The sequence below is a fragment of the Hyposmocoma kahamanoa genome, unplaced genomic scaffold, assembly GCF_003589595.1.
Source record: "Hyposmocoma kahamanoa isolate Upper Pololo Valley unplaced genomic scaffold, ASM358959v1 218, whole genome shotgun sequence".
In the NCBI taxonomy this organism is placed as follows: Eukaryota; Metazoa; Arthropoda; class Insecta; order Lepidoptera; family Cosmopterigidae; genus Hyposmocoma; species Hyposmocoma kahamanoa.
The window spans coordinates 1-19,536 of NW_020653739.1; the positions used below are offsets into that span (position 1 = coordinate 1).

The 19,536-nt window shown below is 36.4% G+C and overlaps 2 protein-coding genes across 2 annotated transcripts; one reads left to right on the forward strand and one right to left on the reverse strand.

Moving 5' to 3' along the window:
* Positions 1-5,099: 5,099 nt before the first annotated feature.
* On the reverse strand, positions 5,100-8,994 carry LOC113227841 (proteasome subunit beta type-4). The gene is made up of 4 exons (XM_026460885.1): positions 8,843-8,994; positions 7,952-8,164; positions 6,271-6,406; positions 5,100-5,354 (listed from the first exon to the last, which is right to left on the reverse strand). Exons 1-4 carry the CDS (start codon positions 8,977-8,979, stop codon positions 5,115-5,117), a joined length of 726 nt encoding a protein of 241 aa, XP_026316670.1. The 5' UTR covers positions 8,980-8,994; the 3' UTR covers positions 5,100-5,114.
* Positions 8,995-9,579: 585 nt separating this feature from the next.
* LOC113227827 (60S ribosomal protein L23) lies at positions 9,580-16,263 on the forward strand. The gene is made up of 4 exons (XM_026460865.1): positions 9,580-9,607; positions 9,799-9,882; positions 11,328-11,455; positions 16,034-16,263. Exons 1-4 carry the CDS (start codon positions 9,595-9,597, stop codon positions 16,229-16,231), a joined length of 423 nt encoding a protein of 140 aa, XP_026316650.1. The 5' UTR covers positions 9,580-9,594; the 3' UTR covers positions 16,232-16,263.
* Positions 16,264-19,536: the final 3,273 nt, after the last annotated feature.

Below are 19,536 nucleotides of genomic sequence, written 5' to 3' on the forward strand. Positions count from 1 at the left end.
AGGGAGACATAGCTAACATGTTTATGGGCAAATTTCAAGTTTCTTCCCCGCTAGCTATGCCACACAGGCCGCTTGATGCTGGGACCGGGAATGGGCGGGAGGTTTTGCATTTTTCGGCTAAGCAGGTGGATGAGGTAATAAGGAAAATGACGAGAGGAAAATCTCCAGGTCACGACGCTCTCAGCATCGAGCACCTGAAATGTGCGGGAGTGCATCTTCCCAGAGTGTTGGCTACGTTCTTCTCTCTATGTATTAGGCATTTTCATTTGCCGCCTGAAATGCTTAAAATTATAGTGGTGCCAGTAGTTAAAAATAAAACGGGGGATATTGCCAGTCATGAAAATTACCGTCCGATATCGCTGGCCACAGTTGTTGCTAAGATGTTGGACAGTCTTCTGGACAAATATTTGAACCTGCACGACACTCAGTTCGGCATTAGGCCAGGGCTTTCCACAGAAAGCGCCATATTACGTCTTAAGCAGACTGTCCGATACTACACGGAGTGACGCACGCCTGTATGCCTGTTTCTTCATCTCTCTAAAACTTTTGACATGGTGGTTTATAACATTATCTGGGATAAGCTCGAGAAGACAGGCGTACACACGGACCTGATAAGTGTGCTAAAGTGCTGGTACACCAACCGGCAAAATAATGTAAGATGGGGAGGGCCTTTCTCGGATGCGTACAGGTTGGAGTGTGGGGTGAGACAGGGGGTTTGACCTCGCCGAAGCTCTTCAACCTGTACTTAAACGAGCTGATCGTTGGACTCAGCAGTAAGTCTGTCGGATGTCGTATCGACGGCATCAGCGTAAAAACATCAGTTATGCCGACGATATGGTGCTGCTGGGTTCAACGGCGGGCTCAATTGCGGAGCTCGTTCGATTTTGTGAGTAGTATACAAGTAATCACGGCCTTGTATACAATTGTGTCAAGAGTGGGTCTTTGGGATCCCCGGTAGAGTGATGTCTTATGAACCTAAAATTAATCTAAATGAGGTGGCGCTAAAGAGGGTAAGCAGATTTACATATCTAGGACATTACTTGGCGGAGGATCTTAGAGACCAAACTGACATTGATCGTGAACGTAGGGTGTTGGTTGCCAGATTTAAAATATTGGCACATAGATTCGCCCGTTGTAGTGAGGAAGCAAAAATAACTTTATTCAAGGCGCATCGTCGATGTTTGCACAAGCGGGAGTTGACGACTTTTTTGCTGTGATGCGAAAAAAGACGGCGTCACTACTCTCTACACTGCGTTCTAGTCCTAACAGCATCCTCAAAACGTTTGCGGCTCAGCTCGATGCGCCGATGCTTCGTCATTTCGTCCAGGTTCTGGTGAGGTGATGGGGTAATCGGCGGTGCCTCGAGCGTAATAATGTGGGTTTTTATGTTTTATGTTTTGTGTCTGTGTTTACTAACAATAGTCATAAGTTTAAAAAGTCTGTATTTTACTAACAAGTGGGCCTTGGATGCCAAATAAATGATTTATTTATTATTTATTATTACTTTTAAAGAAGGATAGCGAAAGTTGCCCCAATAACGACAAGCCCTTCATGGACTTTGCTAGTATAATTTTGCGTTTTGGTTTATACCTAGTTATCAATATATTTTTGTATATTTTTAGAAGTCGGGAATAAAGACATTATAAAGACATTTGTATTTTAGAATAGATGCAAAAACACAACGCAATTGATTCAGTTCGACTATAAATTATGTAACGTTCTTGTAAGTACGTTTCATTTTAAGCATGATTGAATGTTTACCTACCTGAAGTATTGGTTATTTTATGGTACACACATAAAACATTAAAGCTATAAAATACATAATGAAATAATCAATTAGACAGTAATGACATAAAGCAAAAAATAAAACACAATGTGACAAAAATATTAAGACAATATTTCAATGAGAGATAATGAAAGTTGAGAAGGAACGTTTTGACAAAAGACATCTTGCCAATGTCAATGTCACATTGATATTAAGAACAGTGTGACCACTTGTGGCAGAGTTCTGCCATTTGGGCAGATTTAATTTTTATTCATTTTCATTGCTGCAGATCATGATAAGTTATATTAAATGTGGCAGAGTTTTGCAGATTTGTGACTATTCGGTAAGTACTATATTATTTTTGGGAACAAACCGAAAACTTGTTGTTATCTGCTACTACGAACAAACATCTGAAGCGAAATACAGGACAATGTTATAAATATAACCTATATCAACTTTATAACCCCAGCTTCTACAGGTTGTACTCAATTAACTTTTTTGATGCTTTGATAATGAATCACAAGTATTGATAGGTCTCCTTAATGCACGTCGTTAAAAACACTGGGTCACAAAATACACGGGACGTCGCCATCCTTCTTTGCAAATATTGTCATACTAAAGATAAGAAATGAGAAAGAATCACGTTCGTTTGAAGTACCGCCCACTGCAAGAATTTATAAAAAAATTACTCGATGGAAACACGGTATACTGAAAATAATCTAGGATGATCCATGTACGGACAACGGCACATCAGACTACACATTTTTGTTCGAAAATCGCCTCCAGTGCAACGGAACAAGATACGTCAATGTGTAGCTTGATGTGCTGGCGTGTGTACATAAAAAATTCCACAAAATACGACCTTGTAACAACGTGCACTAATTCATAAAGTTCGATATTAAGTAACGTGTGAAATTTGTCAAAATTGTTTGCCATTGACATTTCATAAAATTTCATCTCGACTGATATTAGAATTGAGGTCGAATCAAATTGTTTTGTTTTTCAGAGATGTTCGAAATTTGAATGTAAGAATAAAATCGAATCTGTTTATGTTGGTCGTAGTTTGCGGTTTTTGAACATATCATAGAGGGTTTATGATGTGTGTAGATAAACTAATTTAATAAGCCACGCTTAAAATGAATACTTAGCTTTTGTTTAACTAAATATTTTAAATAAGTAAAAAGAATACCAAATCAATGTTTATTTGTAAGAAATGAGCAGAAAAGGTTACTCATTACAATGTATTTGCTAGAGATGAGGTATATAGATAAAAATTTGTCGATAATTTTACCGAATAAATGTATAGTGTGTGCATTCATTTTTTAAGTATGGATTTTTAATCAAGGGCAATGAATTGACGTGTCAGTGTTACTACTTTTTTAACCCTCTAATTAATAAGTAAATTAATGTTATGACGCTTTTAGAAATCGACTAAAACATCGATTAAAATTGCATCTGAATAATATAGTAGTGTTTTAACATTCAATATGATACAAAACGTTTCACACACCTATATATCGTTCAGAATAATAATAAAAAAACAATAAACCTTTGGTTAAAGAATCAAATAAACTAAAAATCATCTTCTTACCTCATCTCAAAAGAGAAAGTGAAAACATAATGTATACTAGAACTACAATGGAAAATATTTATTGAAAATCCCGGTAATTAAACGAAGACATGGTTCAAAGGACTTGTATCCAAGCCGAAACATCAACATCAGGAGCATCCTAGCTCGTGTTTAGCAGTTTTTTTTATAATATCATGTGACGGGACGAACAAGTCGTGTGCCTGATGGTAAGCTGCACGCCTGTCCATAACAGTTGCAGTGCCACTCAGAGCTTTAAATCGCAAAGATCCAAGGGACACTGCCACTGCGCCCGTCACCCTGAGACATAAGTTGACAAGTCCCATGTGCCTGTAATTTCAATAACACCCTTACCCTTCAAAACCGGAACACAGTAATGCTGACATTACTGCTTGGCGGCAGAAATAGGTAAGGTGGCAGTAGTTCCTTGGACAAACTCTTTCACAAGGAGCTCTACTGCTACTAAAGTCATTAATATAGAACCAACTATACACATTACCTGTGGTACTATATTATAATCAACTGTAATATTTACAAACGCTGTAAAAAATATATAGTCGGCCATGTTTCAAATAGAGACGACCTGATTTTATAACCATCTTTTTTCAATCTCCACAGATTATACTAAACTTCACTCTACAGTGTTGCCAGGACGTAAAAATGATGATGATTAATATTTGAACTGATAGCCTCAAATACAGTCACGAAATCATCGAGACCGAGATGAAAACCCTAGCTGATATAAATGTTGGTACAATGCGAATAGATTTATTTACAAAGTTGCGCAACTATCCCCTCATCCTCTCCTGTCTAAACTCCACAAACTATCTGATCTGACTAGGACTTCTAAGTACTGGCAAGTCGAAGATATTCCTTGCATTCTTAAAAGTTATAAGAAATTTATTAGTATTTATTCTCCTATCTTCCAAACTGATAAAACTCCCCTTTTTTCCCTATGACGCAGTAATATATACCTAAAATAATCTTGGATTTTGGTATTTACAAAGATTCTCCTGCGGCAGACAGGCAGTTTAATATAGCCCTAACTAAAGACTGGCAAGCCTGGTTGACTATTTACACAGACGCTTCTAAGCCGGCTGCTGATGGTTGTGTGGGTGCGGCTGTATGGATCCCTAAGTTCGGAATAATTTTGATTTTGTAAATGTCCACCTCAAGAATCAATATTCATAGGGGAATCTACAGCCCTGGTCGAAGTCCTCAGCTATATTGAATCTCACAAATTGAACAAAAGCCTAATTTTTTCAGACTCGAAAAGCTGTTTGCAGGCTATTTTGTCAAACCATTTTCGCCGACATCCAAAAAAAGTATCCCCAAAAAGCCTTGGTTCTTTATCCATAAAGGATTCACTAAGACTGTTACGTCTACAGTACGCCGACTTCGAATTGGTCATGCCTGCACCCCGGTCCATCTGGCAAAACTTAGAATACGGGATAGAACAATTTGTGAATGCGGCCTGGATGAAGGCATCCCAGACCACATATTTTTCAGCTGCCCTACCAGAACGTGTTCTATTTATGAAAGTCTTCCACCTTCTATCCCTCGCCCCGTAAATTTCAAGTTTCTGTTATATGTTTTTACAAATACCCTGTTAGAATTAATAACTGATTTTATTAATACTAACAAACTTAAATTATAAAACTTATTTATTTAAATATTTGTAATGGTGATGTTATATCGTGTTGTTCTGTATTGTTCCAGAAGTCGTAATAGACTAAAGAGCAGTGTTCATTAATTAAACATCTAAAAAACGAAAGTCCCATGACTGACATGACATTGGCAAAATTCTACAAGAGAAGCCAGAAACTTAAAAATAGAATAATTTGGTACAACATACTTTGCAGTTTCCTCATCGAGATCTCCCTTTTCAGCGGCCTCTCTCAGCAACGGGGTGGCCATGTACGCACCAAGACCCGTTGCGATAGTGGCGTCTTCATAAGCTGTGCCTAGCTTGTCCACTGCCCCAAGGAATGGCTCTCCATCCTGGTAAACAAGTCATCACCAATATTTTCAATCAAAAATGTTGGATGGATCAATAATAATATTCTTTATTGTACAAAGAAAAGACACATGAAACACACGTTACAATGGACATATACAAAGGTGAGCTTATCTCTATAAGAGATCTCTTCCAGCCAACCCTAGCCGTGGTGCAAAAATGAAGTCTGCGGGACTAATTAATGTACAACAAAATTTAAATTTAAATGTGAATAAAATATAAATGATAATAATATACATACGACAGACATATGCACATACACGAACTTTATATACATAAATACATACATAAACAGAATATATAATATAATAACAGATCATTTGTTTACAAATATGTTACCTATAAACTATCTAACGCGTTCGACAGGAAGTGCTCTTTTAATTTGTGTTTGAAAGATGTGTTTTCAATGTGTGTCATATAATATTAAGTTTACTGAATATCACGATATTTTACAACCATGATATTATTTCTCAATTTTTTTGCAGTACCAAATGACGAGACGTACAAGTCGTGCGCCTGGTAATAAGCGACACGCCTATCCATAACAGTTGCAGTGCCGCCTAAAGTTTTTAATCGCAAAGATCTTAGGGACACTGCCACTGTGCCCGTCCGTCATTCCGAGACATAAGTTGAAAAGTCCCATGTGTCTGTAATTTCACCAGCACCTTTACCCTTCGAAACCGGAACGCAATAATGCTCACATTGCTGCTTGGCGGCAGAAATAAGTAAGGAGGAAGTACTTCCCTGGATGAACTCTTTTGCAAGAAGCTCTAGAACTACTTTTGTGAAGTTACTTTTTTATAATTATTAATACAAACATAAATTATATAAAAAATTCTGTTGTATCTGACACTCTGCCAACTGATCTACAGTACGCCACAGTTAAAATACAGTACAAACCTGAACACCAGCAACAATATAGTTGTTCCACAAAGGGTCCATCTTGCTACGCTTGTTGTACAGCACTCTGGTAAGCCAACAGTGGAGGGAACGTGGCTTTAGCTTCAAACCGTCACCAATACATTGCTCATCAATGCTGAAATACAAGGAAAAAATAATAAGATATAATAGCAATTTGAGAATGTCAAACACTCTGGATCTGAGTAATGACTTGAGGAAGAGTTATAAGACTTTTTCTTCCAATCCGCATTAAAACTATACTGCCCTCGTGACGACAAAAGGCACAACTGTGCGTACTTTATGCAATGGTCAAGTTTTTCAAGGCTATTTGGAAAAAAGCCACAATCTGTGGATTTGGATATATGTATGTAGCGAAAATTAAGAAGAACAATTATATAAATTAAATTAGGAAAGGAGCAAACCAACTACTCGCCGCATGGCAATGTGTACACTGGCAAGTAGCAGTAGACAGTTTTAAGTACAGATCTTCTCTTAACTTTCTCTACAATTTTAGGGTCGTATTCTAGATCTCTACTCAATGCTCAAGTCAAGATTGCACTGGAAATACAAGCACTGGAAATACGACCCTAATGGCAGGGACTTGAGTATGATTTCTGACCCGCTGTTGACGCTCATATGCCCGTCTGGTGATAAGTTAGTTAACGCGGACCCCGCCCACTAACCAGTCTATTACTAGTATTTATGTGGTCTCTGGGTGTCAATATCTTGCAATGGCCTTGTAATATCAATGCCCGTGGATTATACTACTCTATTGTGATGCCTCATAGCGATAGGCAAGACAAGATGGGTATTTAGGGAATTACAGGAAGAGCGAGATGGAAACCACAGAGTCCATAGCGTAAATGGTTTATTTACGTCCACCCACTATATGTGGGTGGACTTAAATAATTTATACAATAATTTATTCTGAACACTCACATATGAATACAGAGTTTTAGCCCTCTTCGCCAACGGGTCACCCAACACAACATTAGCTCCCCAAACTTCCAAATATTTGATTGAAATTGGCTTCTTATAGGCACATAATGACCACATTATATCAAATGTAGCACATCTTGAACTTTGTTGCAAAATTTACAGTGTGGAGAATCCGCTCTTTTTAATAGATTTTTTTTTTTTTTTTTTTTTTTATTTATTTACTTATAATACAATATTTGGTATGGCACTCTTAAACCTAATAGGTTTGTTTGAGTGTTGCAACTGTTCATAACATTTATACACACAATCTTTTATGATCACACAGACAATATTTTGTTTAAACAAGGAATACTTAATAGAAATAAACGTACACATAAGACAGATAATCGTCACAAACAATGACAAAAGAAAGAACAATAACGTTAAGAAGATAATACGAGTGACAAACAAAATAAAGTAATAAAAACTAAAACACAGTATTAATACAAATTGAAATATCGTGCTCTCTGCAAGCTACGGTCCGGTGGCGCAGCGAAACCGGTTTGGTTGCGATACTAAACACATGTATACAGGCTGTTCTTACAGTCTCACTGCCGCCGGTTCTCTTCTGAGTATTGTTTTGATTTTATTAGTTTATTCCTTGCAATTTATAAGTATAGATTATTTATATATATTATTTATGTTTATATATATACACATAGAATGTATTTAAGGGAAGGTGGCTTAAATAAATAGAACTTACATCTTCTGTTCAATAATGTCCTTCAAATACTGGAAATCTGCATAGTCTCCACCAGAACCCAGCAATATATTGTCATTAACCTTCATTACACGAGGGCAATCACGGAACCTGGCCAGAGTACCGTAAGAACCAAGGGTATCTCCTGCAATTACACATCCTCGGTCGAATTTGAGGCCAATCACTGTTGTTGTTGTTGTAATAGGAGATGCAGAGCTAAAAATACAAAATAATAATAATATATATTCATTAATTATAGAAAAAGTGAGCAAAGGTATGCCAGAATAATGCAGGAGACATCATATCACCCATAAACACCATTATAAATAAAGCTTTTAAGTTATTTTAATTCTAAAGGCACTCCAGCCTTTATAAGAACATTCTCTATTTGATTTAAAATGTTTTTGTAGCCGTCCTCTTCTAATTTTACCCCCTATGTCAGCTGAACATTGACAAAGACAAAGAGTAATAGGTCATCTGCAAAATAAAGATTTTACAGTAGAGTGTTAATATGAAAACTTGGGGGGATTGTGTATATTATATTCTGACTATCCTCCAGATATTAGCTTTACATATTGCCTCATTGCTCAAAATTCTAGATTATTCAGTCTGTTACATTAGAAAAGATCAAATGTTTATGTAAAAAAAAATTGTTACATTGCAGACAACCGATTGACCTTTGCTGTCGTCATATTACTTTCGTAAATCAATATTCATTCATCCGCTATTAATTACATTAGTACAATACAAAATAACGCGATAAAAATGGAAGTCTAAAATATAAGAATGAGATGGAACTTTATTTCGCTTTATAACCAATTAATAAACACAGACACACAAATTTTGTTTTCTAGGATATCTAAAGCAGTGTATAAGCATTTATAATAAACTTACTGGGCTTTAAATTGTTGAACTGCGTGATGATTTATACCAATATTCGTAGCGTTACCGGGAAAGTTGTAAAACGCGCCTGGAGCTGGCCCATTATGCCAGAGTGGTGCAGGAGACATCATATCACCCATAAACGCCATTATAAATAAAGCTTTTAATGTTTTAAATGTAAAATTTTGTCACTCTCATCGACTAAAAACGATTTTCACGGAATGACAAACGGCAAACGAAAATGACAAACATATTTTTCGAACGTTCCATCCAACGCATAGCTTGTACGGGAAATTGAGTCATAAAGTTTATTTGTATTTTTTATTTGTATTATTATTATATGAATAAAAATTATAGAATGTTCAATCAATTTTTAATGTAAATGATATTCATTTTACATAAGGACGTTGTAGAAAATAGCTTCTGCTCATTGTTTCTTTTACTTTGACTGCGCAAAAGGGAGTGTAAATGCATAAGTGCTTCCGCGATGCCGAAAAAGAAAAGATCGAAACAATCGCAATGTTAACACAATTTAGACAAATCTAAATTTTAGCATTTTCATATGGATTTCTGGCATTTAAATAAATAAATATTTTTATTGCCTCGAGATCTATGCTGGTTTTATAGGCTTTTAATGAGACTTTCGAATTCTTGTAAAAGATCGTATAGCCGAGTTAATCGACTTAAATCGATTAAATTTAGTGTAGGAATCTCTACTTAACATTTCGTTCTTTCAATTTCCTCTCAAAAAGTGACACAAGAAAATGTCTAAAAGAGGTTTGTGAAATTATAAAATATCCGTTTTAATCCTGAATTAAAGTGAACTAATATTTCATCAACGATTAATACATCATTAATTGTATTAAATGTAATGTGAAATTGTGTATATTTGTTAAATCCCGCGGTTTTTGTTAAGTCATTGAAGTGTTGTGATGAAGATGGTTAAAGTGTGTTTTTTCTGTTTTAAGGACGTGGTGGTTCCGCGGGAGCGAAGTTTCGCATCTCACTGGGTCTCCCTGTGGGAGCTGTAATCAATTGTGCCGACAATACAGGTGGGAAAACATAATTAAGTAAACTAACCTAACCTAAAAAATGCACATTTTGTTTGACTACCACCTATGATGATATTTTATGGAACACTAAATAGTGTTTTTGAATTATAATGATATCTTCCTTGGCTGTGTCTGAGGTAGTTTAGTCAACAAAACAAGATGCACCCCTATTATTTTCGTTATTTATTCCCGTCGTTAATCTACGAACTAAGTGAGAAGCTTCAGAACGAAAACCGATAAATTCAATAATTTTCGATTCTAATGCCGTCTAATCAAAATCTAATGTCGTCAGTCGCCGGTCTCATTGAATGGATTCAATAAATTTCGACTAATGTCGTCGTCGTCTGTCGTCAGTCTCATGAATGGATTTGTCGCATTGTGTTCAGATCGGTGCATTTGAAACGTTTAAAAACTACTATTTGGCATTCAAAAAAAGGACAAGTCAGGAACAAGGCGACTTATCGGTTTTGTTCTGATGCTTCTCCAATTTCGATACTGCTCTTCTTCTATGTGCATTTCTGTACTGCACTTGTTAGTAACTTCGTTTTCTGCCGTCCTTTAACTTAAGGCTCAGTGACAAATAGTCAAATAACCGTTTTAAATAGCAAAAAATAGAGCACAAAATTCTCTTATAAAAACAGTTAAAATTACTTGACTTGTTCGACTTATCAGAACTTACCCTACGTGGTATAACGGGCTAGTTTTCGCAACTCGAGGTCGAGGCGCCTATTTTGTGTGTGGTCAGGTGGTGCTTATCGTATAAGACCATGACCCGTTAGAGCAGCAGATAGAGTGTGCAGCTCTTGTCTTTTAAGTTTGATTAATTTACGAGATAGACTGGCATTGAGCGTTGGGAGTGGTTCCCTAGCCTGCTTGTTCTATGTCATCAACATAGCATATTGTATAGAAATGTTCTTTGTGTAGATTGGTGATGAGATCATTTACGACCATGTTCCATAGCAGAGGCAAGAGTACTCCCCGTGAGGGCACCCCTTCGCTACTACGGCCCATGGGGTCTCTTTTGCTGTTATTCTTATTGTTCTTTGTTTGAGCATGTTGCTAACCCAGCTGATAGGAATATGCATGATAGGGAACTTACCATGACACATAGCTGAAATACCATTAAACAATTTCAATATTCTGAAAACTGGGTTATGGTTTTGTATGACATCTCAAAAACATATTTTCTCTCTTAGCCGTTTTAGTTAGTGGACGGTTGTTTTACTGTGTATGCTATTTTATATTATTGTGTTGCTGCTCTAAAACTGCAAAAATCTATAAATAGTAAATTGTTTAGTGAATGAAGACTATAATCTTAATCCCAGTGAATACTGATAAATCGTGATTACTTGGTACTTGGTGTAACGGGCTGGTGTCCGCAACTCGACGTCAAGGCGCCTATTTTGCGTGAATAAAATTAAATCGTGGTTAATTTTACATTTTAGGAGCAAAGAACCTGTATGTGATTGCGGTACAAGGTATCAAGGGTCGTCTCAACAGACTGCCTGCAGCCGGATCTGGGGACATGATCGTCGCCACTGTAAAGAAGGGCAAGCCTGAACTCAGGAAAAAGGTGAGCCTAGTTTAAAGTATATTTTCATAGCAAATAGACTTTGCTATGAAAATGTACTTAAAATTAAGTCTTACAAAAAAAAAACCAAAAACCTTATGCATAAAGGAGGAAAGAATTTCGTAAAAGCCTGATTGACTCATTGTTAATATTCATTTTATTTCAAATGTACACAAAAAATGGAATCACTTGAATGGTAACATTACAGTTCATTTCACATGGCATGTGTACAGTGACATTTGAGATTTGGAGTTTCTAGAATACGACCCTAAGGGTCGTTTTCTAGAACTCTACTCAATGCTCAAGTCAGGATTTGAGTATGGTTTAAAGCACTCGAAATCATACTCAAGTCCCTGCCATTAGGGTCGTATTTCCAGTGCTTGTGTTGCCAGTGCAATCCTGACTTGAGCATTGAATAGAGTACTAGAATACGACCCTTAGGGTCGTAGTAGAACTCTACCCTTAGACTTAAACTATTATGTTGGTCTACAAATTTGTAAAACAGATTTTTGTAAGACAGACAGAGAGCTGTTAATTGAAAAATTAAATATGTCGGGTGCTTAGTCCTGCTCTACTACAGTAGATTATAACGTCGTTCTGACGAGTTGTGATGATGGTGAGACGGTTAACTTTCCGTATTTGTTGTATCTGGTCTCAGTACCTCGTCCAGATATTTTATTTGGAATTAACTTACTCTGCCGTTACGTTAACAACCCGCGCCGTGAGCATGTAAATGCTGCCAAACGTATTATAAGGTATTTAATTGCTACAAAACATGTGGGTATAGAGTATAAAGGAAAGTCACAGTTAGTTGATTATTCTGATTCCGATTATGCCAGTGATACTGAGTCTAGAAAATCAACTACTGGGTATATTTTCGTAATGAACAACGGCTCACAATAACCTGGGCAAGTCGCAAGGAGCTAACTGTTGCTTTGTCGACTATGGAGGCTGAATTCATGGCGGCTTGTGAAGCCACAAAAGAGATGTTGTGGTTGAAATAATTTCTGTTAGATTTGGGGGAGTCCCCAACCTGTATGAATTTGTGCATAGATAACCAAGCTGCTATAAATATAAAATTGATATGTAATCCAGTATTCCACCAAAGATTTAAGCATATAGATGTAAAATATAAGTTTATAACGGACAGGGTAGAGCAAGGTATTATAACTGTTAAGTATGCAGCGAGTGCTAACCAATTAGCTGATTTCCTGATTAAACCTCTTCCTTTGCCAAGATTCAATCTGAATCGAAACCAAATTATATGTTGAATTGTTCTAATGTATGATTCTCGAGTTAAAGTTTTGTTAAGAAGTATGTTTGTTTGTTTATACTTGTTTTTGTTTAAGCTAAGGTGCTTGTGTTTTGTTATAATGTTAATATGTGTGAGTTAATGTAAAATATTCTTGTCCTAGAACCGATTGTCAAAGAACCAGTTTGCGAGTTAAATAAATTACGTTTATTTAAGAGAATTCTTGCATTATTTATTAATATTGCTGCTGATAATCGAACAAAACGGTAGGACGTAAAATTGGAAAATATGTTACTGTAACCATCGTATGTGAAATGGACTTCATTTTTTTTTTTTTTTCATTTTAGTTGTAATAATAATTTGTGTAAAACTACATTCTCCGAATTTAAAACGACAAGAAAACAAAAATTTAAAAGAATACATTCTTTTTAACCAACTTCAAAAAAGGAGGAGGTTCTCAATTCGACTGTATGTTCTTTTTTTTTTGTTTTTTGTATGTATGTTACGCGATAACTCCGGTATTTGTGAACCGATTTTCATGATTCTTCTTTTGTTGGAAAGGGGGTATTTCCATAGTGGTCCCATTTCATTTTGAAGAAAATCATCCACCTCAAAGGGTGGCTGTTCACGCATGAAGATTCATTTTTATAAATAGCGCCTAACTTTAATTTAGGAGCAATTACTTTTAGCAATTATTTAGTTGATTTTGCTATTTCTCCACATACTTTTGAGGTCGGTTTTTTTTATAGAAGAATATAAAGGATTTTTCGAACTAAATAGCAAAAAGTTTATAGGTAAAGAAACAACAATGTAATGGGTCACAAAATGATTAAAAGCTAAAACTCGAGCAATACAAGCAATTGCGTTTTGTAGAAATTAATTTTTGAGTTAAAAACATCCAGATGAGCCTTACCTTGCTCATTAAAAGCTCGTCACGTTTTTACTATAGGGTTATAGAAAGGGGTATTATTGTAACAGATTTGGCAGATTTTGATGGTCGCAATGATGAGGGGCTACATATGCCTCGAAAGATGCTACCCTAATAATAATAACAGATTTGGCAAATTTATTACTTTCTAGTATTTCTAATTCCAACGGAATATACACTCGATAAGACCCAAAATTGTCGCTTATCCAATTTTGCCTTTCAAGCTTTTTTAGTATAACCCTACTCTCATTTTTATCTGGTCTTTATAACTTAATTGTGTCCCATTAAATAAGTTGGAATCGCCGTGATGATATGCCAACGGTTTCGCTTATTACAACTTCTGAACTGTATACAGTTTGATGATATTCCTTGGCTGACTGAGCGATTCTTTCATCTTACTCAGTACGTACTTCAGAATTACATAGGAAGAGACATATAGGTAGATAGCAGCTGAAAAAGAAGCATGCTTCTAAATTGATTCCACAAGAAATCGACTTTAGGATATTCATAGGAAAGAACCATAGTGCTAACCATGATGCCCCTAAAATCATCCAATATTATTGTTAATTGGATTGTGTGCTGTACAACAGTGCCACGTGCAAACCAGTGTTGGGCAAAATTTAATTGTTCTGGCAATTAAAGATTGACAATTGATTAATTGTTAATTGCGAAACAGCAATTAACGATTGATCAATTGTTAGTTGCGAGAACCGCAATTAACAATTAATCAATTGTTAATTGCGGTTCTCGCAACTAACAATTGATCAATCGTTAATCGGAAATATCTACAATTAACAATTAATCAATTTTCAATCTTTTCAATGTTTTTGATTAACAATTAACAATTTAAACTGACAATTATGATAAATTTATAGGGAAAAATATATAATTATGATAAATATAACTCACCCCCATATATTATTAAAAATATATGGGGGTGAGTTAGTCCCGGTTGGGGGCCCCGGTTGGGATCCCCGATTGGGCGCCCGGTTGGAAGCCCCAGTTGGGGGGCCCGGTTAGGGCCCCAGTTGGGGACCCGGTTGGGGGGCCGTTTGTGGGGCTCGGTTGGGGCCCCCGGTTGAGGGTCCCGATTTGGGGGCCCCGGTTTGGGGGCTCCGGTTTGGGGGACCCGTTTTGGGGCCCCGGTTTAGGGGCCCGGTTTGGCGGTCCCGGTTGGGGGCCCGTTTGTGGGGCTCGGTTGGGGGCCCCGGTTTGGGGGCAAAGGTGTGGGGGCCCTGGTTTAGGGGCCCCGGTTGAGGGCCCGGTTAGAGGCCAGTTAAGGGGCCTGATGGCACCGAACCAGGTCCCCCCGGTTTGGGGACAAAGGTGTGGGGGCCCTGGTTTGGGGGTCCCGGTTGGGGGCAATTAAATCAATTGCGACGCGTCGCAATTGATTTAATTGCAATTGATTTCAATTGAATTGATTTTTTAATCTGATTGAATTATTGATTGAAATTTAATTGATTAACGCCCAACACTGGTGCAAACCATATTGTCTTACATTATCGTGACCTTCAATGATAGATACTGTTAATTATTTCTCCTTTGAAAGAAGTCAATTACTGATTGACGAACTGAACGATGTTTTTGCTTAAGGATAAAACTGAACCCAAATAAAATATAAAAAAATAGCTCATAAGGGGTTTGTACATCTGGTTTCGCAGATATGTTAATAATTTGATACGCTGATGTGTGAGAGGAGCTACCTTATTACGTATTATAAGTACATATAGCGTATTTTTTATATTTTACACACACACACACACATCTGGCACATTCACATTTGGCATCCTCCGGATATTTCAACGGATTTGTCAAGATCTAGTCTATTTTATTTCCTCATTTCATTTTTCGGGCCCCCATAACAGATCTGGGGCCTTACCATGACCTGTTCAATTCAGTGTAGGTTCGTAACGATAGAAAAACGGGATGGTGATATGCACGTCTTGTAGCACTGTCTCACAACGATTCATTTTAGGTCCTATACTGAATCGTAATAAGAGTGACTTCATGGTAAGATCCATGATCATCACTTCAGTCCATCTCCATTTTGCTAGGTAGGATACTATTTTTTACACACACTGATTGTGGCCAAGCGTATGTCTATTGTATATTAAACACAAACACACGTACGGACGCATGCACGCAAGCGCACACGCACGCACACACACACGCACACGCACGCACACACACACACACGCGCGCGCGCGCGCGCGCGCGCACACACACACACACACACACACACACACACACACACACCGCACTAGAGAAAGCCTGTATCAACCACAAATTACACCCCAACTCACGAGAGATACAAATATACGCCTTATGAATATTCTTCCCGGCCCAGGAATGGAACGATAAGGAGATTAATGAAATGTATTTATTATTCTTATTCTAGGTAATGCCTGCAGTGGTAATCCGGCAACGGAAACCATTCAGAAGGAGGGACGGTGTGTTCATATACTTTGAAGACAACGCAGGCGTTATAGTGAACAACAAAGGAGAGATGAAAGGCTCCGCTATCACAGGGCCCGTGGCGAAGGAGTGCGCGGATCTTTGGCCGCGTATTGCGTCTAATGCCTCGTCTATAGCTTGAATATATAACGTTAAAAAGTAACCTGAGTTTTTTATTTTTTTACATTGCAATTTTAAAGGCAGAAACCACAGGACTATTTATACAGGGTTATTTTATTTACATAAAATACTGAAAATCTCGCAGGGTTATATTACTGACATCATAAACCACAACCATTGTTTATAACTTTTAATAATTTATCAGACTACGTAAAAAAATAAAAATATTTTAATTTGTCAGAATGGTTCACCATCATGATATTCAATTACTTTTTGTGAAATTACTCCACTAGTTTATTATCTTTATTAATACAAAGATCGAACACTCAGAAAAAAATCCTTCCTTAAAAAATCCTTATCCGAACCGACGTCTCGTTGGCAAAATTATCATTTCAGGTAATGATGGAGCCATAACAATAAAAAGTGAAGTAGGAGAGACTAATTTAATTCATCATCATCTTAAACCGCCTGACTTCACCCATTGTTGGGTATAGGCTTCACAAGTTTTTGTGTCATTCCCCACAATCCTGCGCTTGTTTCATTTGATTTTATTTGGGTATGTTGAATTAAAATGAAAAACTTTAAAATGTCTCCACCTTGTATTTTTAATACATGCATAGTTCTAAGTGTAGTGTATCTGTGTATGATCTTACATGAAGCTAGGCCTAATAGTTGGCCGGATATTTATTATGTGTCATATTTATTTACAGTTCAATATTATACATTTGGAAATGAAAAACATCATGTTATTTTATACTAGACAGCTAGACAATATCCCTATGGTTACGGACATTAGAATTTGAATTGACATGTCATAATGAAACAAGTGCGGTTACTTATTGCATAAGCGTTACCAATATTGTCGATAGTCTACTTATCGAATGCAATCACTAGTTGCTTGCAAGCGGGCCATTGACTTACATTTATTTGTAAGTCAATGAAGCGGGCAATACTTTTGTGCAGTGAACTGTCATTTTACTCCAAAGACAAGATTATAGTCTGTTCTTTTTGAAGAGGAGTCAAAGAATTTATCATTTTAATTCAATATACATAATCAAATACAGCCATTGTTGTTATAATGTATATACGAATAAAAAGGACCTCGATACTAGTAGGCCAATTGCAAGGCAATGTCGCAATTAGTAATCATTAAAGCGTAACATTTACAATTCAGTCATTTTTGGCAAAATGTTATCTTTTACAATCTATCGCTAAAACTATCGACAAGAACTACACAACTATTTAAAACTTTGTGAAAACTGGCAATCCTATAAATGCCATTTTAATGATTCTTCAAACCATAAACGCGGCTAAATATTGTATGAAAATTATTAGTCACGCGAGCAGTTTTGTTATGATGCCTTCCAATTGGACCCCTGTGGAAACGCTGCATTCGCGCGTCTGGCCGCGTCACGACGGATTAAAATGACATTTGTAGGGTTGCAGTGCCACAGACGCGCGACTGTGTTTCCACAAGGGTCTGATTGGAATGCATCATAACAAAGCTTCGCTCGCTTCGTTTCAACAAGAAAATGTGAACACTAAAGAGGGTAATAAATAAAACTGACCTTCGTAGTTAATAAGTTTATTTACTTACATAAGAAAGAGATTAAGAACTAATAATAATTATGTACTTGACACACAAACTCATGCGTTGTACATATATCTTAAAAGATTTAATAAAAATCAGTTTTATAAGCATATCACACGCTCCATAGATACGCTTTTATAGAATTTTGTTCTTTATTAGGGACAACAGTTGGCGAAAGTAATCGGCAATTATTTTCATAGAACACGTCGTAACTTGACCACTTAATGGTGGCACTTCACATTTCCAAAAATTGTTGATGTGAAATCTTTAAAAAAAAATTATATGTTACTGCTGCTGCGATCTGTAAGTATTTCTATTTTTTTTTCTTAAGTGGATAAGGCATGAAGTTACCGCAAGAAAAACATAGATATTTTTTTAATTTAGTTTCTTTACACTATTTTCACAGAAACAAACGCCCTTTCAACTAACGGCGGCAGTACTGTACGCTCCATTTATTGTGCCTCGGAATGGAAAGGAAGCGTATTTTTGTAACGAAATTGTACATATTATAGTATAATGATCTTTATGTCGATTGTGTAACGTACAAACTAGACACGATATCGCACTGTTAATACAATGGTGTATTAACTAAAAAAGTGTATTTTTCAAGAATCGACGAAAATGAATTAAACTTCCCTTGCAAGATCATTAACATTTATGTTATAGATCAAAGTTTATTACAGACGTCTAAACAATTTCCTACTTGCGAAATACATTTAAAAAATAAAAGGGAAATAATAATTTCATATACTGTTTTGTCCAGAACTAGGTCACCAACAGTTTGTCTCATTTTGAGTTATGTTAATATCTTTTGTTTCTCACAATATTCTAACAACGGTTATATTGTCTGGTACCACGGACTTGTATATTAAACTGGACCGCACGCTAAGTTAATAAAACGAGCCGAGTGAGAGGCATCAAAGCAGTAATGGGTCTCTTTAATAGGGTGTTCATTCATTTTTCAGCCAGCCATATTGTTTTTAACTTTTCAGTTTTTACAGAAAATGTGGTGGCTTATGGATGACCAAAACTATTAATATTCAATCATAATACAAATTAGTATACTTATTTGATATCCTCCTTCATAATAGAAGGTCTCATTGTTGATATATTTTTTTATTTTGTATTATTACAGTAAAAGCATATTACCTTTCAGAATATATATGTATATATCCAAAATTTTAAAAAGTTAATAGACTAGATACTACTTAAGAAGATTTTATGTAGCGTTGGCAACCTGTTGGACAAGGACAGACCACTACGTCGAGCAATCTCCCGTGACATGGTTTTTTACTTTTACTTAAAATAAGCCTTAACACAACCCAATAATTTGTAAATTTGTAATATTGGTATATCGAAATGAGCGATCCAATTTATAATGCATATAAATCCATGACTTGTACAGATTAAAATTTTACGTTCGGCAATGGTATAATCTTAAATTTCACATATTTTGAGTTACACTATTGTAATAGTAGTGCGAAATGGTAACTGCGGAATTTCCCAATCAGCGCCAAAATGTTTCCTTACGACTCGCGACCTGTTTTTCGACTCGCATCCAGTTTGTACGTTACTAGTGTTGGATCATGGAAAAATTTCCATTTTGAATATTTTTCCTTCAATATTCCACTTTCGACGTTGACATCTGTCAAAAGTTGAAGTTACTGAACGAAAACGATGGGGGCATTAAAAAGGTTTTTTCGCTGTTGTGAAATAATTATAAAACTCGTTTTTCT